Raw genomic sequence first — 25,593 nt, forward strand, 5'->3', positions numbered from 1 at the left:
TTCTTTCTCTTTTGACCAGATACATTCTATGACACTAAGAAAATACATCAAAGTGAAAAACAAATATATCTATATCTAATTAGATAGCGTCAAGAAAAAAGTGTCACTGTATGTATTTTTGGATATAATAAGGACATTAGAATTTATTTATTGATCTCTTTTTTTAAAGCTTTTGTAAAGTGTCTTTTGAGTACCTTGAAAGGTGCTCAAAAGACACTTTCCAAAATACTATTATTATTATTATTATTATTATTAAATGTTTTACCTAAAAAAACCCTGACTAAGCAGTGTACACATTATATATGCATCCCCTATCTAAATCCAGAAAATCCAGAGCTTAAAAGTCACACACAACAGCAAAAAACCTCTAGCTTCAACCCAAATATGAAATTAAAGAGATACTTAACCCTTAACCCTTTGAAACCTGAGCAAAGTGACTTGATTTCTTTCAAAAACACAAGAAGAATGCAAGGAAAGCAGAAATGACTAAAACATGAACAAGAAATTAGTAATATTACTTGAAAATTAGTAATAAAAAAACAAACAAAAACAAAAAACTAAAAAAAATATAATAAAACAAAGCAAGGACATGATCTAGAAAAAGTGCTTAAAATGTATAATAATTCTATAACATAGTTTTGATCAAATCATCACAATTATAAATATATCTATTCCCTAATTTATTTTCCCTATACATTTTTACCTAGTTTTATTTTATTTTATTTTTTTATTTAAAAAATCCCATCAGCCTTTTTTCATATTCTTAACAGAAATTTCACCTATTTGCCCAGGGTTCAAAGATTTAAATACTTGAAAAAGGCGCCTGAAAGCAGCAAAGGGAAAGGGGTGCCCTTCCAGGTTTCAAAGGGTTAAAATGAGAGTAGAATATCAGTACGTATTTCGAGTAACCTTGAACAGCAAACATATTAACTGATTGTTGACCACGTTCAACTGAATAAATTCAAATAAATTGAATTAACAACAGCAAAACTAATGCAGGGGCCATATGTTTGATTTATGTCTAAATGTAATATCACGCCAGACCACTGGGGGCGCTGGCTAATGCAGGCTGCTGGATTTAAGTTCACACCGGTAAACACAGGTGTTGCTGATTGAAGACGAAGGCGGGAAACCGTTTTGGAGGAGCTCAGTATGGCTGTATTTGTTTTAATATCTTTGTGTTAAAATGTATGGGAGCACTCTGGACGATGGTGAGTAAATTAAAAAATTATGATAGAAACTTTTATTTAGGACTGGAAACTGTTTTCAGAGTACAAAACAACAAAAACCAGTTAGCAGCCAGCAGCCAGCAGCGGCTAAAGTATGGGACATTGTCACTATAACTGCGTTAAAACATGCTAACAAACTCTCAGACAGGATTTTAAAACCTCAGTATTTAAATAGGAAAACATTAACTTTAAGTTAAAACCGTAATATTAGATTCTGGCTTTAAAGACGGCAAGATATTACTCATTCTTATTTTAGTTTTAAATAGTAAGGTTTTAGCAAAAATGTATGTGTGTGAGAAGTACTGAGCATACAACTGGATAAACAGGACTTTGATTATATTGCAGGGTTGGAAATTAACTGTTTTAGCTACCTGTCATTGTGGCTGATGGACTCCCAAATATACCAGACACATAACTGATTACTAGTTTATCCTTATTAATAAAACCAGTAATTAACTTAAAAACATGTGTTTATAAATATGGTAATTAAATATATAATGGAATTTAACATAGATAATGTGAAAAACTTGGTTTGAATAAATGAACTTGTATGGGTTATTAACTGAAAAACTTGTGTTCACAATTATGGTAATTAAATATTTAATAACCACATTTATGAACACACATTTCTAAGTTGATTCCTCTTAAAAATTAAGTTTTCACATTCTTTAAAAGGAATTTTAAAGTGTTATGAACTGTTACCATGATTATGAACACACACTTTAGAGTGGATTAGTAAAGGTTCAATTAATCCAACAGATTTTTCCACATCATTTAAAAGTGATGTTAAAGTGTTACATGCTTAATTACCCTGGTTATGAACACAGTTCATTTCTCATAAAATTATATTATTACAACATTTTTTTCACATTAGTTTTAGATGGTCCCCTTTACATCAATTCATCCATAATTTTGTTTTTAAATTCTTCGTTCACAAAGGCAGATTGATTGATGTACAAATGATCATTTTGTGGCTGAAGTATTACTGTGTTAGTGGAAAATAATGCAAATAAGAATTTCACTTTTAGAAACGACACGTCTCAAGTATTCTCCATCTGTACTGTGTAAATACATATAATTCATTTATTAATTTAGTAGAAAACATCAAAAATCTAATCATGTCATTTTTAAAAGGTTTTCTAGGACAAGAATTTTGCATAAATTCAAAAGGTGTACAAACATTTCACAGCACAAAACAAACATCAAAAATATTTGTTGATAGTCGTGTTTATGAGACTTTGTAATGAAGAGCATAGTTTTAGACTGTTTAGTCGTCCAAGTTCTTTGGTAGATCATGATTTTTAAAAAATCAGAGAAATAAAGCTCTTCTCAAAGAAATCTACGCTGGATTCGTTAATGAGCAAAGACATATAGATGAATGTCATTCTAAAACATTAACTCTTTGAAACCTTCGGTCAAAAACATGGAAAGAAGACAATAAGCAACGTTACAAGAAATGACCAAAAAAAAATGCAAAACAAGTTACAATAAAACAATAATAATGAACTGAAATTAGCATAAAATAAGAAAGGAAGGAAAAAACAAAAAAAACACCTGAAAAACTTGTTAAAATATATTACTAATAAATGTATATATTTCTGTTACCTAATTTTAAATGTATAATTATGGTAATTACAAATATCATTTTGTTGATATGTTTTCCTAGTTATTTTATAATGATTCTCCTTTTTAAAAACATAGTTTTGGGCTCATTTTCTTGTCACCTTTTACTATTTTTTTTTGCAATTTGCGGGACATTTCATGCCAAGCTGCTGATTGCCTTTTTCCCATGTTTTTTAAATATCTTGTGAGGCTTAACTCAGGTAAACCTCCACATATTGATCACTTAAAATAATTCATTATAAACTGACAAATATCAATCACTATAGTGTAACATGACCTCATTGCATTTTTGATTGCACTGTTAGTGTAAAATCTCAGATTAAAAAAAACAAACATCAAATACAGATGAAGATGTATATTGTCTGTAGAAAGTGTTAGAAATGAATGTACAACCAGGTCTCATGTTCTTCAAGGCAAGAAGCAGCACACTGGCCCACTATAGTGTCTGATGTCACTGTGGAGGTGGGAGGAAAATCTAACAGCCGGGATTCAGTTTCGCTTCTTCTGTCGCGCTCCGACTTCCTCTTGTGTCTCTGGGATACACTGGAATCCAATCAGCATCCCTATGATGGAGAAACCTGGAAAAACACACGAAGAGGATATTTGTAAAGATGTTTTAATACCTTAAAAACATCTAATAATTGAAGGGATAATGTACACATCAGCAGTACGGTCAACACTCACTTGCCACAATGAGAGGAGCCATGACCCCGATAGTGAGGGGAGCTGTTTTATAGATGAAGGCTTCAGACAGGAAGTGACCCAACGCCAGCACGAACGTCCATAAGGTGATGTGATACAGCCTGCAGGAGACACACAGTGAGAACACACAGTTTGAAGGTTGATGACAGAAACAAGGTGCAGGAAGTGAGAAGCTGTCTTACGTTCTGTTCTGGATATCAATGGCGCAGGAACAGCGAATGATCGACGACAGCAACGTCCAAATACCAAATGTTCGAGCTTGGAGACCGTTCACTGACGAAAGGAGAAAGTTAAAATCAGGAATGATGGAGTTAGACAAATGGGAAACAAATCATGATGTAGTTAATCATTCATCTTAGTCTGCCTCATTTAATTTACAACCAGCTTTTACAAATTTTAGGTATATTTACTTGTGTTTTTTAATTTCATGCCACATTATATTTCTACTTCACCACACTACAAATATTCTATTTTTTACTCCACTACAATTTTTTGATAACTTTAGCAAGTGGTTACTTTACAAATTATTGTACACAACCCATATGAAGATATACAAGTACAGCCGAGATGATCAGTCAACTTAAAGGAAAATTAGCAGGACTATTTTGATGAATATTTATTTTTTTATGTAAAAATATTTCATGGTTCTAGCTTTTTAAATATGAGGACTTACTTTTCCTTTTCCTTCCTCAATTATTTTAAGTTATTAAATGGATGTAAATAATAATAAAAAATAATAACTATTTATTTTGCACCTTTTTAAAATAAGAGTTTGCTTGGACAAATAAGGCAAGAAGGGAGATAACTTATAAGAGCCAAACCATAATGCTGAACTACGACCAGACAAAATTTAAAGTAGAAATAAACAAGTGAGAAACAACTACAAAACAAAAATAACAACAGCCCCCACCGATAAGAGCAAATACAATTCAAAGAATATTAGCAGTAAACACAGAAATAATAGTAATAATAATAGAATTAAACATGATTGAGAAAGAATAAAAGAATACATTAAGAGTCTAAAAAAACTAAAATAGATGAATTAAAACAGACAAATTAACAAGCTACCTTAATTTAATACCTCATTAAATACTTACATTTAATACCTCAATAATTTCCTGAATTAACTTACATACTTTTACTTGCGTAATGTTTTCAATGCAGGACTTTTACTAGAAACAAAGTATTTTCACTGTGTGGTAGTAGTACATTTACTTAAGTAAAGGCTCTGAATACTTCCTCCACCACTGCATATCTGACTATTTTGGTAATCCCGATATCTTAAATGTTGACTTAGCATCTGATACAAATTCCACATAGATTTTTCTATTCAATGTTATTTTACATACTATTTATTGGGAAATCACATCACCAATTAAGCAAGATTACTGAAAAATATGGTGGTGGTGTGAGGCTGTAAATGTCCATTAAGTTTTGTCAGACAAACTTAGCTTTCTCACCAAACTCTGGCGTGCCTGTGTAGAGCTTCTCTGACAGAAAGCTGTGATCTCTGAAACTCTGCACGGTGTTTCCCATCGCGATGACGGACACCATCACCAGCCAGCTCCGCAGGACGTTCAGAAAGCGACTCATGTTTTCTGTGTGAGAGACGCACCTGTCAGAGAAACTGTGTCAGCAGGAGGCCAGTGCACGTGCAGCTGGCTGCTCATATCACAGACAGAATAATGCTCAATGATTTCTGACAGATCATCCTGCAGCTAGAAAGAGATCCTATGCAATAACTAACATGACATACCAAGCTAACGCTGCTGTAACCTAGTTAGTACAATTAACGAGCATATTATGATGAATGATAACATAAATTCTGCGATATTTACCTGACAGCCTCTATAAAACTACCATCTGAACATTTTCTTCAAAGTGAGGAGAGGACTGGATACAAAATAATTAACTGGGACTCAAGCCAACTGACTATGGTGTTACGTTTACAATGGTAAAGTCTTTCAATCTTGGACTGTGATGTTGGCCAATCACAGAGCTGAAGAGATGGCTCCATTCAATCGTACCATTCATATGATTGGCCCAAATGAGCGTTTCGGTTCCGCCTACTTTCTTCGCTAACCAATAGAAGTCAAGCAAACCGGTCACCTGTAGACTGTATGCTAGGCTGCGTTCAAACAAAGAGTAGATGTGGAGCGAGAGAATTCCGTCCTGTGACTTATGTTTTCGTTATATCTGTTCAAGTGAAGGAAGAGGAATGTACGGAGCCCCGGAGGTGTCATTGGAACAACAACAACAACAACAACAACAACAACAATAATAATAATAATAATAATGATGAATGAATAAAAATGTAATGCTGGTGCCATTCATGTATCAATAGTAACAGTTTGGATTTAACTTGTACTTTTTCAACTCAATGTTTTCAATAACTAAATTTCACATATATTTAAGCACTATATGCACTCGAAAAACACAGAAACACATAGCATATTTGATCCTGCACGGTATGCTATTTGAGGAAATTAGGTACTGTTCGTTATTTATGAGAGGGGAATGGGTGGTGCAAAAGGGTAAGGTATGTCAAATAATTTTTTACGCACTGGGGAGGGCCTTTTTTTCCTATCTTTGCGAAGGGAATGGGCATACTACTTTAAATGACTGTATTTAGCAATTATTTTACTGTCAGTTTTTCAAGAAAACATGGCTTCGAAACCAAGGCTTTCTCGTTGATATCGATATCTACTTTTTTTACCCACCTAATTTTAGTGATCGTTAAGTCTCTTCTGTAGTGGAATTAACATCATATTATTCATACTCTTATCGTGACCCAGTTCACACTGTTTTGAGGAAACATATCGTTCCATACAGAAACCATAGCAAAACGTTGCACACAGTATCTAAAGAGATGTAATTTATTATTGTTATTATTATGATTATTATTATAATTTAGTCATTGTATCTGTATTTTTAAGGTACTGGTTGCACACCATTTTGAGACTGAATGTGCCCCAGGATTTTGTCTTCAACTGTTAACCTTCAAACATCAAATGATATTGAAATTTAACAACCAATTTATGGTGAAGGGAGTCACTCAGGGAGGCTCAAGGATAAATAACTGTAGCTTTGGAAAGTGTCAAAAAAGAAAAAAAAAACGGTAAAGGTCAAACTTCAGCAACCCCCTGCTCTGATAAATAGAGAACAATCCCTTACCATTTTACCCAGAGGGCATGGGTTCTGTTTTTGTCCGCCGCATGTCCCGCCTCTGGATGCGCATGCGCCCTCCTCAGTTGCTACTCAGTTGTTGTAGTTACCAGGAAGATTAACCGCGATGATCAACTGGCCCTGCTGATACCAACTAGCTAGCAGGTAGCAGCCTCTCAGAGATAAAGACAAGTTTATGTTGCTTTGTACTTGTGTGGCATTGTAAAAACGTTACTTAGGCGGTTTTAAACTTAGCAGACTTTACCTTGTTAGCTTCCCGTACCTCTAGAAACATGTCTGTAACGACAAGTCTCCTTTAGCTAACGCTTGTTTGGCTTTGTGTCAGTGTTAAACGTCTTCTGTCCTCTGTAACGGTGATACAAAGATCATTTTACCACCTCTAACGTTACAGGTAGCGCTACAAAGCAGGCTGAGTGTGTGTTAAATATGCAGCACTGTTTCGGAACCGTACAGTCTTTGTTAGCGAGCCTTTGTAACGTTGCTATTAATATAATATTGTGCATGAATGGACTGACGTTTATGTGAACCGAGCTGAGCTGTTCATCATGTTTTTGCAGTTGGAGGTGGTAGCGTTAGGTGCCATGGTAAAACCGAAACACTTGATCCCAGGAAGATTCCTTCGGGCAGCTCGTCCCCTCTTACTGTGAAGATGCCAGCTGTGGTCAGAGATAAGGGGGACTCTGAATCCTCCTCAGAGGACGAGCAAGAGTAAGTGTTCATAATAATCTGCCTGCTCTAGGATCACATAATACTGACTGTGGTGCAGTCTGCACCAGAAGCGATTTGTTGGAGCTTAAAGAAGGAAAAAGCCTCACCTTCCACTCAGTGGCATTGATTTAATAATCGCCCCTTAATCTTGAAGTTGAGCTATTTTTCTCTTGTCATGTTTATGTTTTCTCGTAGTTAAGTCACTTTTATTAAGCCCAATATCATTTACCCTTTTGAGGGGTTAACTACGGAGCCCCTAAAGGGACATGTAGGAGAAAAAAAGGATGGTGGAAAAAGACAGAGGAAAATAATAGATGGTGTCAAAAAGTAGATGTTGTAAAAAATTCATCATTTTTTTCCACCATCAGTTTCATTTTTTGCACCATGTCACAAAAGCGCTCAGTGAATGTGACAATTAGGCAGTCCACACAGAGATGTAATAAAAACATTTGTAAAACATACAGATATTTTCTCTATCATCATCATCATTATCATTTTTTTCTTTCCCATGTCCCTTTACACATACTTCAGTCTGTGTGATATATCAGAATCAGAAAAATAATTTTTAGCAAATATGTTTTTACATACAAGGAATTTGGTGTATACATTAAACACACAATAAATGTTAAAAGGAATAAAAACAAGGCACTCAAGAACTTCAGTATAGAAGAGAGAAATAAAATAAAGTAAAAATAAAAATGCCAAGATACTTTTAAAAAAGTACTATAGCATAATAAATATGTACAATGTAGGTGTTTCAGAATAAGCTGTACAGTTTTGTGTAAAAAATATTCAGCAGGGGATGTGTAAAAGGTCACAGTGGGGCAAATATATGCAATGTGTAAAAATAGTCAAAGATATGTGGCAATGTAACACATACAGACAGTGTCTATGGCGAGGGTCATGTTAATAAGGTCCACTGCAGTAGGGAAGAAGCAGTTTTTCTGGTGTGAGGTTTTGGTCTTTGATGGTACGCAGACTCCTGCCAGAGGGGAGTGCAACTTAGGACTTAGGTCCTTGATTCAGATCAGGAAAAACTCCCCCCAAAAATCTTTGAAAGGGATGTTGTTGCACATCCAAATGCAAAATCACCTCAGAGTCACCTCAGTGTTGATTTAACCTTTAAAAAATAGGTCTTTGCAAACTTCTTCATGAGAACACACCAATGACTTCCTAAAAAGGAGTGTTCATTTTTGTGCTTTATATGTTGTTTCATTTTTTTCTTTAATCACACACACATTAGTGGGAGTATTTTCTCTTTCAAGACATCCCCTGATATGTTTGAGTTGCTTTTATAGCAAACGAAGGAGATGATAATGCTCACTGTCCCTGTAGCTTGTGGACGTGGCTGTCTGAGTTACGCATGTTGCCTTCAGTGTCAGTTAGGTTCTTAGCCTACTGATCCTCCTGTAATACCTCGCCTCAATAACTCCCTCTGGAGACAGTATTCATGTGACACCATGGTAACTAAAAGATTTAAAAAAATTTTTTTTGGTTGCACCAGCTTGCCACTTGCTATAGCGTATTGATTGTTGTATAATGTAGTCTTTACAGGATTACAGAGGGTATCCTGAGCCCTGTTTATTAATTAATGCCAAGATACATTTAGAGAAAATGACGCCCTCAGGTAGCTTTCTTTTTGCATAATTGATGAGAGATTAACTGAATGACAGAAAAAAGCATCTCACTCTAGATCATGGCTGCAACAGTTGGTCTATGTTATCTGGTCTCTGCCAACTAATTCCCTCTTAAGCTTCGCTTAGTCATAGCATACTGAGAGCCACTGTGGCTGCTTTTAGGCAAATTTCCATCACCTGAATTAGTTTGGATTGCTTAGTATTAGGGTTTAACCTCCAGGTGACCAGTGCTGTGTGCTTGGAGATCAGATGCTACCAGAGCAGTGAGTTCATAAAAAAAGGTTACCTTTACATAACTATAGTAAAACACTTTGATTATATGTTTTGGAAATGTATAATTTTCAGCACATGCTGACTGATTTTAACTTTTTTACCAAACAAGTATCGCCTTCACATTTAATTTTGTCCTGTTTTAAATCTTCTTCTCAACTCTGACTAGCATGTTATTACTCATTGTTTTGGGGCAGTTGATATTAGTGGACCTAATGTAAGAGATAATTATGACAGCCAATCCTAAATAATGCAAAGGACAACAAAGTTTTGCATTACAGGCACCTCCACGCGAAACACAACATGCACAAAGACAAACACATGTAAGTGCATGGGTGGTGTTACGTATTTAACCAAATGTTTACAACTTAAAGGTCCAGAGTGTAGGATTTAGGGGGATATATTGGTAAGTATGTTTTCTTTGGTGTATAATCACTTGAAAATAAGAATAGTTATTTATGTTACCTTGAGCACTTTGTATTTACATACAGAGCAGGTCCTCATCAGGGAGATTGGCATGTTTCGGCGCCAGGTTTTTATAGTAGCCAAGGACGGACATTTATGTTTTTGTGCCAGCCACTGTAGTTAGCAGCCTCTCCATGACAAGCAGTGTAAGTAAAACACTGATTTTTAACATGAACTGTCTTATTTAGTGTTTTTACTGGTTTAAATGATGGCATTGGTTTGTTTTAGAGAGGAAGAGACCTCTGCAGTTAGTTCGGCTCCTGGATAAAACCTTTTTTATCTGGGAGAAGTTTCAGCTGGTTGCAATCTGCAGTCCTCACCAATAGATGCAACTAAATCCCCCTAAATTTTACACACCTGACCTTCAAATAGTCACATTTTTCTGAATTATTACTTTGAAGGTCACAATTTAGCTTCTTGTGTAGGACGTTTATATCGTGTGTGTATAAAGTCATAAATGTGGTATATGTTTAAAATAAACAATAGTCTTAAATATGATCCGAACACCTTGTTTAAGGGTGTGCAGCAAAGCCACCAGAGTGGAAAAGATATCTGCTGCTTTGTTTGAAATACGTAGATACTTAAGCTAGGGACAGCAATTGTTTACATGCCTCTCCTCCTTATCAAGAGCGGCCATGCCTGATTGAGTTCTACTCCATCATCATGCTACCTTATCGTATTTTTAGCCCCCGATAAGCGGGCTGTGTCTGGCACTATCAGATAGTCTGCAGTTTTACAGGGGTGTTTGTCAGTACAGTACATGGGTTTGTTATTGCCCAGCACCTCCCGAAAACATGTGTGGTTCCGTGTCTATCTGCCTGAGTGAAATAAACACCATGTCAGGATACATCCCTCCAGCATCAGGTAAACTACCCATATAGGTTAGTTTACATCATCTAGGACAGAACACCAGAGTATCGCTACATGATTTTGTTCAGGAACATTTTTCTCTGTGTGAAATATTTATTTGTCCAGATTACAATTCTGAAAAAGTTGCTACACTGTGTAAAACTTACACGAAAACAGAATGCATTAATTTGAGAATGTTATATGATATACAGTGAGAAACATAAGTACATTCAACACATCAGTTTTTCTCCCCATTACACATTTTTCTCATGCAGCTATTAACATGAAATGTAGACAAGACACTGGTATAAACACAACAACATACTGAAAAACTCTGATAAAGAAATCATAACATTTCAATCTAATGTCAGTCTATAAAAAATATGCGTGGGATGACACAGGAAAAAAGTTTTGAACACTAACTGAAAATTATTTAATACTTGGAGAAGCTCTTGTGTGGGATTTTGGCCCATTCTTTCACGCAGACAGTCTTTAAATCTTGAAGATTTCAGGGGGCATGCTTGTGTATCTTGAGAAATTCATTCCACTTTCAGATCTTTGGCAACTAGTGTCCTTACTTCTCAAACGTTGACTGAATGTTGTTAAAAGAAAACTGGATGTTGCACAGTAGTAAGCATGCCACGGTCCCAATTTTTGAAGGGTGAGTGTATATTTACAAAAGAATAATAAACTGTGTCAAGTCAATCATTAAAAGTCTTTAGACTGTTTTCAACTAAAGAACTCCAGATTCAAGTGCAGTTTATCATTTTTCATATCTGTGACCATAAAAAAGACGAAATACTGTTATTCCTGCAGTGCAGCAGAAAACAACAATATATGTATGTCAAAAATTTTCCTGTTCAAAACAACCCTACAAAGTTTTTAGATAGATACATATATGTCAAAAAGCATTTCCAGGTAATTGCTTTCTGATTTAATTTATGTTTTACCAGGGTGTCTTAAAGTGTCTTCAATTCAGTTTTAAAATATTAAAAAGTCATACAAGTCTTAAATTTGAATTTGTGAGGTCCTAATTGCCACAAACATTTGATATAATCTAATTTATTCACCTTTCAAGTTCTTTTTGTCAAAATGAGTCAAGCTTTTCTTTATGAAAGTTCACGAAAGATCTTAAAAAGTATTACATTTAAGAATCAGATACCACCCTGTTTATATAGCATTCCAGCTGTTTGGGAATTGCCATTATATTTGCTTTTTGACTCTTCTTTGGCTCCCAAACTTTGTGGACATTTATAAAATCCACCTCTAACTTTAAGTGTATTAAATCATTTTATTGTCCACTAGAGACCATCCCTGCATTGCCTGGAGTGGCCTCAGCAAGACCATCCCGGTTCTCTTGTTTTTCCCTGAAGCAGCTGTTACAAAAGATGGGAACATCTGCTCGACTGGAGGTACATTGCAATTTGATAAAGCTGCAGAATGACTGAGAAAAGTAATGATGCTATAATTAAAATGTGGAGCCTTTAATAAGTTTGACATAAAGAATATTTTGTCATCCCTAGAGAGATATAATATGGCCTTCAAGATTGTGCGCACAGAGAGCCGCCTGGTACGAGGAATACTCACCAATCACGGATTCCATGAGGTAATGTTCTCCAGTAAATCATGCAAATTTAAAAGATTAGCCCAGATCTTGCAAAAAAAAGCATTGTTTTTAGCCGCACATGTTATTTATGTACCTCTCTGCTGTGTAGGATAAGGGATAGCGGGACTGTTTTTATTTCCTTTGACTGATAATGCCGATGTCAAAGCTCAGGAATGCACGCATGGAAAAAAAAACTATATGACCTCAAGAGCATTAATCCTGTTTCACGAGGGCACACAATCCCCATTATGGCTCTTTCCAAGCAGTTACAATTAATTCCCTTTTTATTTCATTTCAATGCTTCTTGACTCCCGCTAACCCATCATCAAAGGCAGACGAGTGTCTACCACAGCCGCGACAGAGCCAAACTTTAATAAGGCTTTATTGCAAACATCTGGCTCTCCCCGAGACGCCGAGCAGCCATGTGGATTCTGCCTCCTAACGAATTGTTGGAATAAAACAAAACAAAACAGATAAAATAATATCAGGGCGATGAAAATCTGCAAGTTGGCTTTACTTTTGTGATAATTTCTGGAGGACCGACTGTGTTTCTTTAGGTTGTGTGTCTGATCTGCTTTTGAGATTTAACCAAGCTGTCATATGTGATGGATGTCAGGATATAATACTGCCGCTGGTGGCTAGAAACTCTTACAAATTTACTTTGTGTGCACTGAATCTAAATGATTTGATCCATCTTGCCAATCAGCGTTAATCATTCTGTCTGTTTTTATAGGTTCACCCAAACAGCAATGACTTTAACCTCATGTGGACAGGATCTCACCTCAAGCCTTACATACTACGCAGCCTTCAAGACTTTCAGAAGGTCAACCACTTTCCCAGGTACAGTATGATAGAGCGCTCTAACATAAGAGTGTGTTGCCACTGTTTTGTGTGTTATAAATATCACCCCTGAGCCATTCTAAGCCCGTTCAGTTCAGGCGATGTGTTCGTTGGCTTCCACTGCAAAGCGCATTTAGTTTGGACCGGTGCCTCTCTGAAACATGAAATGAATCACACTGTCAGGCAGAGGGCGATCTATTGCTGTTATGTATTGCGTATATTTTGGTTCTGTCAGTGTCTGAGCTGTGAAGCGGAGTGCTGGAGGATTTTTAAAAACTGGAGGCTCTGCTCATTTCCAGGTCATATGAACTGACACGCAAAGACCGTCTGTATAAAAACATCCAGCGAATGCAGCAGACTCACGGCTTCAAGAACTTCAATATTGTTCCTCAAACCTTTGTGCTGCCCTCCGAGTACCAGGAATTCTGCAGTAAGACATCTCTCAACTTAATTGTTTATCAAATTAGACTTCTCTTTAGGATACATTACAATCATTGCCCATTCTAAACATATACATGACACACTATGCTATTACTTTTCTGTCTTTCCTCAATCTCAGATTGTTTTGCCAAGGACAAGGGCCCCTGGATTATTAAACCAGTAGCATCTTCAAGAGGGCGAGGCATCTACTTGGTCAGCAATGTGAGTGATTTGCCAGCAGGAGTTATCATTCTAGAAGGCATTTTTGGCTTGTGACTGTAAATAGTTTTCTTCCTCTCTGAATTTCTGGGTTTAAAGGATTTAAAGAGATGAAGAAGAGATTAAAGTAGAATGGACAGATGGCAACTAATTATTTTCACTATCAATTAACCCACCCATAATTTTCTCAAACATCAAAAGTTAGTAAAATATAAACATTATTATTTTCTGGAGCCCAATTTTTTTTTTTTGTGCGCGACCAACAGTCTGAAACTCTAAGATATTCATTTTACTATCATGTAAAACAGCGTATAGCAACAAATCCTAACATCTGAGTTACTGGATTTTGAGCGTGTTTGGCATTTTTTCTTGAAAACTGACTTAAAGCTAAAATTGGTAACTTTTATGAAAATAACTTTTTGTCATGCTTGTTGAAATGGTCACTATATTCATGAGACGATCTGTGATCCGGCTGTTGGGAGTGTTTTATTCTGCTCGACCGGGTCCCAAACTTTCTCGTTTTACAGCTAAACAGTACACTAAAATATGTTTGTGAAAACATTTGCAGGTGCAGAATCTCAATTCGTATTTTATCAGTGCTACATAGTTCAACAGTTTCGAGGGGACTTCACGAGCATGATTGACAGCTGCAATAGAGAATTCTCAGCTCTGATTGGTCGTTTTCCTTCACATGAAGGAAGGCCACTAGAAGTGCTACAAGGCAATAGTGCAGGCAGATGAATATGATTTATCTCACAGATTATCTTTCTTATTTAGTGCCATGTGAACATAGCAACAATGTCAACAAATATGAAAAAGTTTTTCTTTATAACGTAACGAACTACAACTTTCAACGAATAACAATGAAAAAATAAGTGACAGTAACTTTTTATCCCGGAACCGAAAGATCCTGAAAAACCACCAGGTAACAGGACCTTCTAATATCTTAATCAAAATATATGTTGTTTATTTTATTCCTGACTTTTCTCAAGTTTTTCTTGTTTTCTTGAGAAATTACTCTGAAGGTCATTCTAAGTTTTTGTTTTGTTAAGTTACTAAGGGAAATTGAACAGGGAAACAGCCAATCACTTAAAAATATGTTTTTTAATATGCTTTTTGTAAAAAAAAAAAACAGTGTATAAACAGCACTGAATATGAGGGATTACAGCAGCACACTCTGTCACTGCACACAGGACATTAATGAAGGTTTAAACCAAGTTCTGACACTATTTTTGTGTTTGAGATCTGTATGAAGCAGTTTGTTAAAGTGGTTTGACATCCGGGTATATATGCTGATTTTCTTTCTTGCTGAGAGTGTGTGAGAAGATGCCACTCATCAGTCATATTGAAGCCAAAGCCAACAGATGGTTAGCTCAGGTCAGCACAGACGACAAACAACTGAGCTGACCAAATATTACTTACCGTTACCAGCAGCATTTCTATTTGTGTGAAAAATTTTAACACAAATTCAGATTGATGACAAACCTAGTGGGAGTTAACCGAAAGCATACTGACTTTAAAAATACTGTGTGAACTGAAACAGTCCATTGGCCAGATGTTATTTGTGTGTGCGGAGGGGTGTGCAGATACAGCTGTCTTTGAAATAAGTATCAACCAGTGTTTCAGACATTAATAAGCTTTGTGGAGTAAATCACACTCTTCCAAGGCCCCGGCCTTTTTGAGAGGAGCTCAACAAGGTTCTCACTCTTGGAAAACATATGCACGATCCTTCTTCTTCTCAGGCATTTTTATGAAACAGTGGAAAGAATGTCAGAGCGATATTTGGAGAGAAGAAAGAAATACGTTCATTTTTTTTTTTTTGCTTCAGGTTCTCTCTGAACTGTAGCCAGCGCTGAGGTTACCCCGCCTCCCCTCCTCCTCCTCCGTCCCATCTCTTCTCAACTTCGCCACCTGCAACACATTTCAACCTCATAAATGACCCATCTCCCACCACCAGATTGTGTTTTTATAGGCTGTTATTGAATGTTGACCCGCTATGGCCAGTGTCGTTGCCGTCTCCAACTTTTCTGGATGTGATGATTCTTTGATGTTAATGGTTAACAGCAGTGTCACATCATCTAGTTGGAATTTAGTGTTTAATGCTGTTGTATGTGAATGAATATACAGTATGGAGGGCTGTGAGACATTAAAAAAAACAGTGCATTTGCCATGGAAATGCTATTTATACTCTGCTATTGAGAAATGTAGTGTGTATTTGTAACATTGTCCCATTGAAAATTCCATCTATTTCCATCACTGTAGTCAATAATCTGCAATATCATTATGTTACCTGATCAACTGATGACATTTTCCCTCCATACCCACCACAGCAAGACACTTTGAGCATGTTCAGATAATTATAATCTGCTGCTTTCATTATCTTCATTGTTGATTAGATCGTCTTACATTAGTTTCTGTTTATCACATGCAGCCAAATCAGATTTCAATGGATGAGAACATCTTGGTGTCTCGCTATATTAATAACCCACTACTGATAGATGGTGAGTCGTTCTTTGCCACTTAATTTCTACAGACACATTTTAATTTGTAAAAGATTGTTTTTGGAATTCTGAATCTTTTTTTGTTCACAGAGTTCAAGTTTGACGTGCGGTTGTATGTGTTGGTGACATCGTATGATCCGGTCCTCATCTACGTGTATGAGGAGGGCCTGGCGAGGTGAGTTGTATGTGAGGTTTTTGCATTGTTTGTGACATGATTACCTGATACTATGGTGATGGCTGATCTACGGGGCAAAACAATTACAACAAATACTTTTACAGTTGTTGCCTTGAGAGAGAGAGAAGATGTAAATAACACATAAAGGTCCATAATGTAACTTTTAAAATTGGAGTGTAAAATTTCCCCTTTCCCTCCCCTTTCTGGCAATGAGAGTAGTCGCACGAACACAGTTGACGCAGGCTTATAATGTATATCTGCAAGTTAGCTCGCTGCATCTCCCCGCCCTCAGGAGTGCTCTTTTCAACTCTTTTTTTGACTTTAACTTCAATCCTGTCTCTGAATGCCAAGTTTCTGTTTTTTATCTGGAGCATCCACTCCAGAAACTTTGTTTGGATGTTCCTTAGGGCCCTGACACATGATTTTGGGCTGGTCATGAGCATCTGTTGATGCATTGATCATTGTGTCCCACACTGTTAGTAGGGCACTAGTCGGCCCTTGTCCACTTTTTCCTGCTGTTCAGGCTTATTGTTCAGCATGTAGTTACATTTTTTTTTATTAACCACTGATCTTTAAAGCAGAAACAGTTCATAATTGTTTTTGTTAATGTTTACTGGCACACGGTAAACATCATTTGTTCTTCTAACATTAGGTTGTGTTGTTAATGTGCTAATAGGCTGTCTAGCATCTTGAATGCGTTGTGTCTGTCTTCTGCTTTACCTTTTTGGATGATGCATACAGGCTACCGCCGTGTGCTGGTTTTAGAGGTATTACCTCTCACACTGGCGCAGAAAGTATGTGCTAGTAGCCCTAAGGATGTAGTGTTTCGCAATGCGTTCTAGTGCAATTTTAAGGCCGAGACACATGATGTGAGGCAATGCAACAGTGTGCCTTTGTCACCACTAGTTCTTTGATGTCAGTTTTGTGTGTAAGGGTTTTTAGGATTTTCTGCCATACTTCTAGCTGCTGCTCTGTTGCCTTGGGCTTTGACGTAAAACACATCACCTCTGGTGCACCAGTATGGGAAAGCTGCAAAAGACACCACAACTCCGGTATACTGTGAGATACAGAGAGCCCTCCCTGGCGATGATAGGCTTAATCAGCATTGTGTGAGCTCATTTGGCAAGCGCTTGAATGTAACAGAAGTTTGTTGTTATGTAAAAGTCTTTTACTTTAAAAAGGTAAGTTCAGTATTAAGATATGCATTCACCAGTTTGAAAAATTCATAGTGTTGGAGACTCTGCCAGGTTCATGGCCCATCCACAGGTGCTCCGTCAGTGCCCAGAAGAGGGCAGCCTTAACTCTTCAGACCAGCAGCTGTGTGGTGTACGCTGTGGTGACTTTGAAACAAAGCACTCTATTGTTCCAGTTGGAGGATGTGCACATCAAATGTTGCTGATTGTGTCATTGTTTAAAGATCATATCTTATGATGTCTTTGGGTAATTGCGCTATATTTATTGGATGTTCTTATTCAGAGCAAGAATCATTTATTAATTGAAGAACAGGCCATTGTGAGGCTCAGGTAGGTCAGGAGAGAGTAGATGATTTATAGAACAACTGGCTCTTCATTTTGGTCTGATAGAGGTACGTGCTGAGTGCCACTGCCCTCTTGTTTGCTGCCGTGATTATCAACTGCCAGCAATAAATCATGGCCAAATTCTGAATCCCACTTTTATCTCTTGACATTCCTTTGGGTTGTGTTGGTATTCAGGTACACGGTGTGTGCCAAGGAATTCTCATTATTGCACATGTGGCATCCACTCCTCTCAAACACTGCCAGAAGCTAATCTCTCTCCAAAGTGCCCCTATCCTTCAGTCAAGTGTCAGCCTTATGAATGTGGACATTATAGCAGAAAGATATGTATTGAAATTGTTGCATGACAGATGTTTTTTTTTTCTTTCTTGCACAAATAAATGCTGTCTGCTTGCAGATTTGCCACAGTGAAATATGACCGGACTTCAAAGAACATTAAAAACACGTTCATGCATCTCACTAACTACAGTTTGAACAAAAAGAGCAGCGATTATGTCAGGTAACCTTTTTCATCAGTGAACGTGGAGCTGTTATGGGAAGCTTGATTGATTCGTCCATTTGTTAGAACTCCAGCGTTTGAAGTGCATTTCTTCATTTTCAGTTGCGATGACCCTGAAGTTGAGGATTATGGGAACAAGTGGAGTATGAGTGCAGTGTTGAGGTATTTGAAGCAGGAGGGGAAGGACACCACATGTGAGTCAAAACTTCATTTTCTTCCCTTTTTTTTTTACCCTTTTCATCTTTTCCTTTTGTGTTTTTAAGATAACAGAGTTGCATTTCTGAACCCCTGCTCATTTTTTCCCCTTTAGCTTCAAACAAAGAGTGTTTATCAGTTAACCAAAACTCAGTCATCTTCTAATTTTTGCCTGTTCCAGTGCTGATGAGACAGGTGGAGGACCTCATCGTCAAAGCTGTACTGAGTGCTGAACTACAGATAGCCACCGCCTGCAAGATGTTTGTTCCGCACAAGACAAACTGCTTTGGTAATCTTTTAATATTCTTCCTGAAACATCTTGACCATACAGTAAGTAAAGCAATCTGGTCAAGTGTAAAGGGGAGTTCAGCCCTAAATCAAAAATACACATTTCCCCTCTTACTTGTACTGCTGTTTATCAATCTAGATCATTTTGGTGTGAGTTGCCAAGAGTTGGAGATATATGCCGTAAAGATGTCTGCTGTCTCTGCAATATAATAGTACTAGATGGCACTTGAATTGTGATGGTCAAAGCACCCAAAAAATACATTTGAAAAACTCAACAGCAATGTCTCTTTCCAGAAACCATGATGCGGCTACTCAAGATAATCCACAGACCTTGTTGTAAGCAGTTTCACTGAGGAACTTTTTCTTTCTACTGAGCTACACCTGCCAACTATATCACTGCGCAGAGGAAAGCATGCATCCACTCATGGATGAGAGGCTCTTGCTTTTGACAGCGCAAGATGTCAACATTAATGGCATCCTTCTTGACTGAGCTGTGACGTTAGCTAGCTCAGTGGTGCTAGTTGAGGGAGCAGTAGATGCACGCTTCCTTCTGAGTGATGATATGTTTGGTGGGTGTAGCTCGGTGGAGAGAAAATAGTTCCTACTAGGGCTGGGCAATATACACAGAAAATAACGTTACCGTGATATGAGACCACATACCATCTGAGATTTTGTATATTGTCATATCATGATATGAAACATCTTTTTTCCTTCCTCGTCTTTTCCTGATTTTAAAGGCTGCAGTACAGTAAAGGGATGTAATTTTCTAAACGTATCAGACTGTTCTACTTCTACTGTACTACTGATAATACTCAATAATCTCATTGTGTTAATATTTTGTCCAAATACAAATAGTCATCCCTAAAATATTCCCATAAAAGTATCAATATTAATGTATTTTGCCATATCGTGACATTTGATTTTGTTGCCCAGTCCAGCATTCATGAAGCTTTTGGGGAGCTTTTTAAAATATTGTGATATATACTGTGTACTGTGATATGGCCCAAAAATATTGTGATATTATTTCAAGGCCATACCACCCAGCCCCAGTTCCTACATGAACTGCTCACATCAGGGTCTGTGCATTATCTTGAATAAGTGATCATGATTTTTGGAAAGAGATATTGCTGTTGAGTTTTTCAAATGTATTTTTGTGGCACTTGAGCACCACAAGTTGAGTGGCATCTAGTTTCATTATATTTGAAAGAAAACAGACGTGTCTACAGCCGATATCTCCAACACTCCGCAGCTCACACCAAAAAAAGGTTTAGATCTATAAATAACACAACAGCTAAGAGTTAAAATAAGTATTTTTGATTTTGGGGTAAACTGGCCCTTTAACCCCTTTAGACCTGCACTGATTTTACCATTAGTGGGTATTTTGAAGTTGAAGGGCATTAATAGTAAAACAAGTTTTTCAGGATAACAAAATAAGTCTCACAAGAGCTGCAGCCTCACAAGAATTCCCTTTATGTTGCTCACAGTGCAGATACACTCACACATACTTAGTCGTACACACAACCCCACCCCTCACATTTCCTTTCAGTTTCATATTCATTGTCCAGCAGTTCCTCTATACTATTTCTCCACTGAGCCGAGCTGAGGTTGCAGACAGTCATTCCTCAGTGTGGAGCCTTCCTGCCTGTTGCTGCCCTCTGACTGGCTGCTGGTCGTGGAGGGCCTATTGACTGAAGGAGGAATTAGCTTCCTTCTCTCTGTTGCCATTCAGGTCTGCCTGATTTAGGCTGACTGTTTTCTTGGCTGCTCCTGCCTAGCAGCGGGCTCGTGTGAACTCCATTTTGGAGCCATTACCCATGTTAGTGTTGGCACTAATTGTCTGCGCTCTCTCTGTGTCTGGCAGTCTCTTTGAGATTTGGGAATTTGAAAGCGAGCACACTGGCCAAGCCTCCCTCAGCACCGCTGTCTCTTTTTCCTTTTCTCTTGCTTTGTTTGTTTATGATTCTCCCTCTCCCGCTCACACTCTCTTTCACCTCTTACATGTTAGAAAAATAAAGGGTTTTGCAGTTGTGACAGGCTTCTGTAGACATAATAGCCCCCCGATTGGTGGTTGTTTGGGCTGTGCGGGGCACGTAGCAGCGTGGTCTCACACCATCAGACAGTCGCCTGCATAAAGATGCTATCTGCACCCTGAGCATAACTGCTAGGTTGAAAAACCACATTAGCCCAGGGTGTGAATGTTGACCATGCAGGTATTTACATGGAAATGTGGCTTACCAAGCCTCAAACTGGCTCTCATACACATGTGATAGACATCAATAAACAACCAGATGACACATATTTTTGGTGTGATGGAAAAACAAGTTTGCTCTTACACTCATTCATTCAGTCATGCTTGTAGCACAGGAATATATTTTTAAACACATCCCCATGTCCTAATTGCAAAAATGCTTCATGGTATGTTCAGTCATAACATGTGAATTGACACACTGCATTGCACAATACCTGCATTTACATTAATTTGTATATTTAAACAGAGCTCTTCTGCATCAAAAAAATATCTGATATTACTTCTGTATTAGGAGTGGGAATCACGGAATCACTCATGATATAACACTGTCACTGCCACAACAAGATCACAATAATGACGACTCAGATAGCTGTGCATGTTTATTGTGTTCCTCTGTACTTTACTTTCATGAGACATTTTGTACAAGTCATGTAGTCTGTTTCAATTCTGTTTGTGAAGTGGGCCCAGACCTTTCACTTAAAAGATTACAGTTTCTCTCTGATTTGTTTCCTCTGCTGTCCGCACTGACCGCCATTCTCCTTCTTTGAGTTTCTTCTTCACCACAAATTAGTTAACTTCTGTTCACTTTACCCCATTCATTTATGTCAACCAAGTGTCAACATGTGGAGTCATGGAGAAGTGACTCTGGTAAGATATATTAATAGCTGGAATCTGTTAAGAGCGCTTGCACATTATAATAAACATATCAATACTAGGTAAGGCTGAGCAATTATGAAAAAAATATCTACGGGAACTGTTATTATTTTTACTGAGACTGCAATTGCAAAATGATTTGCAATATAAGAGAGAATCATAATTTTTACTTCATGTTTCTCATTTTAATTGAAAAACATTAAGATGATTATGGTGTTATTTAGAGGGATCTGTGCCAAGCAAAGATGTGTTCTTAAATCTGCAGAATATGATGTGCAGGCCAGGACATCTCCGCAACATGACAGTATTTAATTTAAAATGGAATTTTGACACACATTTTATCCTTGACAAACATGCTATTTGGAAATTGCAGTAGGACATATTGCAATTTTAATAGTTTACCCCTAATATTTGACACCAGTGTATCAATATCGGAAGAGGAATATGACATATTTCAGAATTTATATTTTGTCCCACCGCTATTCTTTATAGTACAGAATAGTGTATAAATGTAAAGATCTCAAAAGAAAAGTGAGAACATGAAACGAAACACTGATGAAACTGCAGCAGTGTCATTTTTTTATGTTGTACATTGTGCAGCCCTAGATAAGCCTATATACACCTGTATAGACATAGATACCACAGCGATGTCATTGTGCGGCACAAAAGCAATTAGGCTCTACACCTATTCCTTAGATACATAATACACTGTGGTCTGCTGTGAACATGCCCATTACTTGACTTCAGCTGTATCAGTTGACTATTGAATTGAGTGTAATTTTGTTGTCTTCTTATGGCCCCAAGCAAGTTAATTACAGCATTCATAGTCTGTCTACAGGATTAAGTTTCCAAAGACAGACACTGACGGTTCCAAGAGGACCACCCTCGTCCTCTCTCTGTTGATCTGTTCCTCCCAGTGTGGTCATGTTGCATGTGTGGGTATGTATGGACAGCATGAATACAGAGACATGTAGGAACCAGTGTAAAGCATGAGTTTTACAAACACCCAGGTCTGTCTAAGCTTCAGGGAGTCCAGAGTCGTATCTTTGTTGGCTTTTTCTTGTCTCTTTAATAAAAACCCGTCCAAACCACCAAAGAGGCATGTTCAGTCAGCCGTTATCAGCTTTAACTCCCTTGCACTACTTTCCTGCAACCTACAGTGCACCCAGCACTGTAATTGTAAACAGGTAAAGCATCAGAATGCATGGCAGCAAATACATGCGTGTTAGGGCAGTGAATGTGCCGATAAAAGCAACCATTGTTTAGAGTTTTTACACGGTCTCTTGCTTCTCTGGAAGGGAGCCATGCAAGATCATAAAGCACATTATAATCTTAATTTACTGCAAATTGTCCCCTGCCATTTTAATGTCTATTAATGGCTTTAATACTATGTTTATAGTTTTCAAATGGGATTTCTTCTCTTTGCTCAAATTGCACATCCGTATCTAAATTGGCATACTGTAACAAAACCTTTTTATAGCTCTTTAATGTCTCATGTGGGAAGAAATAAAAACAACAGATTTTTCGTTTTACATCAGTAAGAAGTGTGTGTGTGTGAGAGTGTGTTCGTCTTTGGGGAGAAAATGCCACCCATGCAGCTCCTTACCGCTGCCGTGTGATTAATGGACAGGCTTTTTGCTGAGGGATGCTGATTACGAGATGTTTTGACTAAGATCTGATTAGCCAAGCCAAAGGCCTATTTTATTACACACAAAACATTCCACTTACTGGTCCTGTGTTCCACTGAACGTCCCTCATTAAGTGCTGAGTGTGGTTGGATCCCCCGTCTGTGAACCACTCTCCCTGTTTTACATTTGTCAGATACTCCCACACTTTGCTGCAGCATAGTGTTGGTACGCCTATGATGACAGAGTTGCTGCTGTGTAATTCAAAATCTTTTAAAGAATGATTCATGGACTTGGTCCCGCTATCGTAATAAGGCTATAGAGTGTTAACTGTTACTTAAATTTGTTGTCCTCAAAGTGTTTTCATGGCTCCAAACTGCTCCCTGGAACAGCAGTGAAACACTTCAGGGGCAATAATTTATCTCAGAATGATGCAAGAGTAATCCAATTGTCCTCGCCTATGAAGAAAACACATGAAGGAAATAGTTTATGTTGCTGTTATTGTCGTGGGCCAACCGGCTGCATGGCCAGGGTGGGGAGATTATTGTTTTTGGGCGTTTGTCTCTTGTGGTGAAGTTTCCAGCAGCGCCCATCCAATAATAAACAAAAAATGCTCTTCATCATCCCTTCACTCTGTCACATTTTTTCTTTCCCGCCCTCTTTAATGGGTGTGATGTGGATGTTCGCTGCCTCTCCTCTCCTTGTCTGTGATGCTTGTTGTGGGCTCTCTGCGGGCACATTTAACAGCACTCCCCCCGGCAGTGGTTGAGCCATAGAACAAACGTGTCTTGCAGCGAGCGGCTCGGCAGGCTCATAGTGCAGGAGAGCGGCGTCTGCTCCTAATTGGGGGAAAATGAGCGGCACATGGAGCCTGCTTGTCGGGGGCTGGTGAGGTGGTGTAAAACCTCCCCATTTTCCCCTGTTGTTGTGGTGCCACTGGTGAGGCACTGCAGGCTCAAACCCATTTATTCCAGTGCTCTGTTCCCCAAGTCTAATGCTTAATATTTTATGTGTACGTTTTTATACAGAAGTGGCTAGAATGGGATAAGCCGGCAAGTGGAAAAAGGAATCTCAGTGCTCTGCTGAAGCAAGTACTTTTTAGCAGTGGGGGTCCCGTCCGTCGTCAGAAGTTAAAGAAGTTAAAGATGGCAGTGGCCGCTTCAGTTGCTGATCTTGGCTCAGGGATGTATGGCAAAGGTTTCATCAAATACAGTTTACAGTTACTCCGGTGTGGACCTCAGAATGCTACCATATTTTGACCTACTGACCCTTGTAATAGAGTCCAATGAAAAAAATTCAGTATGCATTTTCTTCAACTTGTCTTAAAAGGAGCAGTGTGTGTATTTAAAGGAGCAGTGTGTGTATTTAGAGTAAATTAGTGGCATCTATTGGTGAGGATTGCAGATTGCAACCATCTAAAACTTCTCTGGGTTAGAATTCCTTCATCGTTTATTGTTCGGGGAGGCTTTTACTGGGAGCAAAATTATCCACAGAGGTCTCTTCCTCTCCAAAACAAACAGATCAGGTGATTAAAACATGTAAAAAACACTGAATAAAGCTGTTTCGGCTTAAAAATCATTGTTATTCCAATGCTCTTGATGCAGAGGGACTGCTAACTACGGTGCAAAAACACAAATGCCCTTATCTAGAACCAGTGTTTGGTTTATCCATTCTGGGCTACTGTAGAAACATGTTGATTCAACATGGTGATCTCCACGGACAAGGACCTGCTCCCTAAGCAGATGTAAAGAGCTCATACTTTCAGGTGATTTTATACAAGAGAAAACATAGTTATTAATATTAAATAACATTTTTGCCAAAATATCCCCCTAAATCCTGCACGCTGGACCTTTAATGCAGATCAAGAAAACATAAGTAGAGAGAAAACATACAATTATTTGATCAAATCCTCAAAGAGCACAGCAGTGATTTAGTATTCCATTTCCATAAAGTTTGGGGACTCACAAGAGACAGATTAAAAAAGAAGAATGGTCAAAATGGAAGCAGCCTGGAAAAACCCTGGATCTTAAATTTCCTACTGTGCAATCTGATAGCATCTTTCGTTAGAGTCTCACTGTCTGGTACATCCCCATGTCTTTCCAACTCCGTGCCCCCGTTT

At 37.9% G+C, this 25,593-nt stretch overlaps 2 protein-coding genes across 5 annotated transcripts in view; one reads left to right on the top strand and one right to left on the bottom strand.

Annotated features, from left to right (window-relative positions):
* Nucleotides 1-2,988: 2,988 nt before the first annotated feature.
* erg28 (ergosterol biosynthesis 28 homolog) lies at nt 2,989-5,472 on the bottom strand. 2 transcript variants are annotated; one of them, XM_042501401.1, is made up of 5 exons: nt 5,393-5,472; nt 5,015-5,152; nt 3,737-3,827; nt 3,537-3,655; nt 2,989-3,430 (listed from the first exon to the last, which is right to left on the bottom strand). In XM_042501401.1, exons 2-5 carry the CDS (start codon nt 5,145-5,147, stop codon nt 3,342-3,344), a joined length of 432 nt encoding a protein of 143 aa, XP_042357335.1. In that variant the 5' UTR covers nt 5,148-5,152; nt 5,393-5,472; the 3' UTR covers nt 2,989-3,341. The 2 variants fall into 2 exon arrangements, with proteins under 2 accessions (XP_042357335.1, XP_042357336.1); XM_042501402.1 differs by having other exon boundaries at nt 5,015-5,169.
* A 1,371-nt stretch (nt 5,473-6,843) lies between these two features.
* The window catches only part of ttll5 (tubulin tyrosine ligase-like family, member 5), a 59,575-nt gene continuing 40,825 nt past the window's right edge, over nt 6,844-25,593 (top strand). For all 3 annotated transcript variants that reach the window (XM_042500315.1, XM_042500317.1, XM_042500316.1), the window contains exons 1-12: nt 6,844-6,884; nt 7,298-7,448; nt 11,975-12,081; nt 12,193-12,275; nt 13,009-13,115; nt 13,415-13,545; nt 13,675-13,757; nt 16,186-16,255; nt 16,346-16,430; nt 18,363-18,464; nt 18,567-18,658; nt 18,841-18,948. In XM_042500315.1, the coding sequence (XP_042356249.1) occupies nt 7,390-7,448; nt 11,975-12,081; nt 12,193-12,275; nt 13,009-13,115; nt 13,415-13,545; nt 13,675-13,757; nt 16,186-16,255; nt 16,346-16,430; nt 18,363-18,464; nt 18,567-18,658; nt 18,841-18,948 (1,027 nt within the window). In that variant the 5' untranslated portion in view covers nt 6,844-6,884; nt 7,298-7,389. The remainder of the gene's footprint in view (nt 6,885-7,297; nt 7,449-11,974; nt 12,082-12,192; nt 12,276-13,008; nt 13,116-13,414; nt 13,546-13,674; nt 13,758-16,185; nt 16,256-16,345; nt 16,431-18,362; nt 18,465-18,566; nt 18,659-18,840; nt 18,949-25,593) is intronic.

Source organism: Plectropomus leopardus, chromosome 14 (genome assembly GCF_008729295.1).
Source record: "Plectropomus leopardus isolate mb chromosome 14, YSFRI_Pleo_2.0, whole genome shotgun sequence".
Classification (NCBI taxonomy): domain Eukaryota; kingdom Metazoa; phylum Chordata; class Actinopteri; order Perciformes; family Serranidae; genus Plectropomus; species Plectropomus leopardus.

What these genes read in the sequence shown, in the direction of transcription:
- erg28 (XM_042501401.1), bottom strand. Translation starts at nt 5,147, where the DNA reads ATGAGTCGCTTTCTGAACGTCCTGCGGAGCTGGCTGGTGATGGTGTCC. An exon ending in ATTGATATCCAGAACAGAAC is followed by an intron (nt 3,656 to 3,736) that starts GTAAGACAGCTT and finishes TGTCTCCTGCAG; the next exon opens with GCTGTATCACATCACCTTAT. An exon ending in GGCTCCTCTCATTGTGGCAA is followed by an intron (nt 3,431 to 3,536) that starts GTGAGTGTTGAC and finishes GTGTTTTTCCAG; the next exon opens with GTTTCTCCATCATAGGGATG.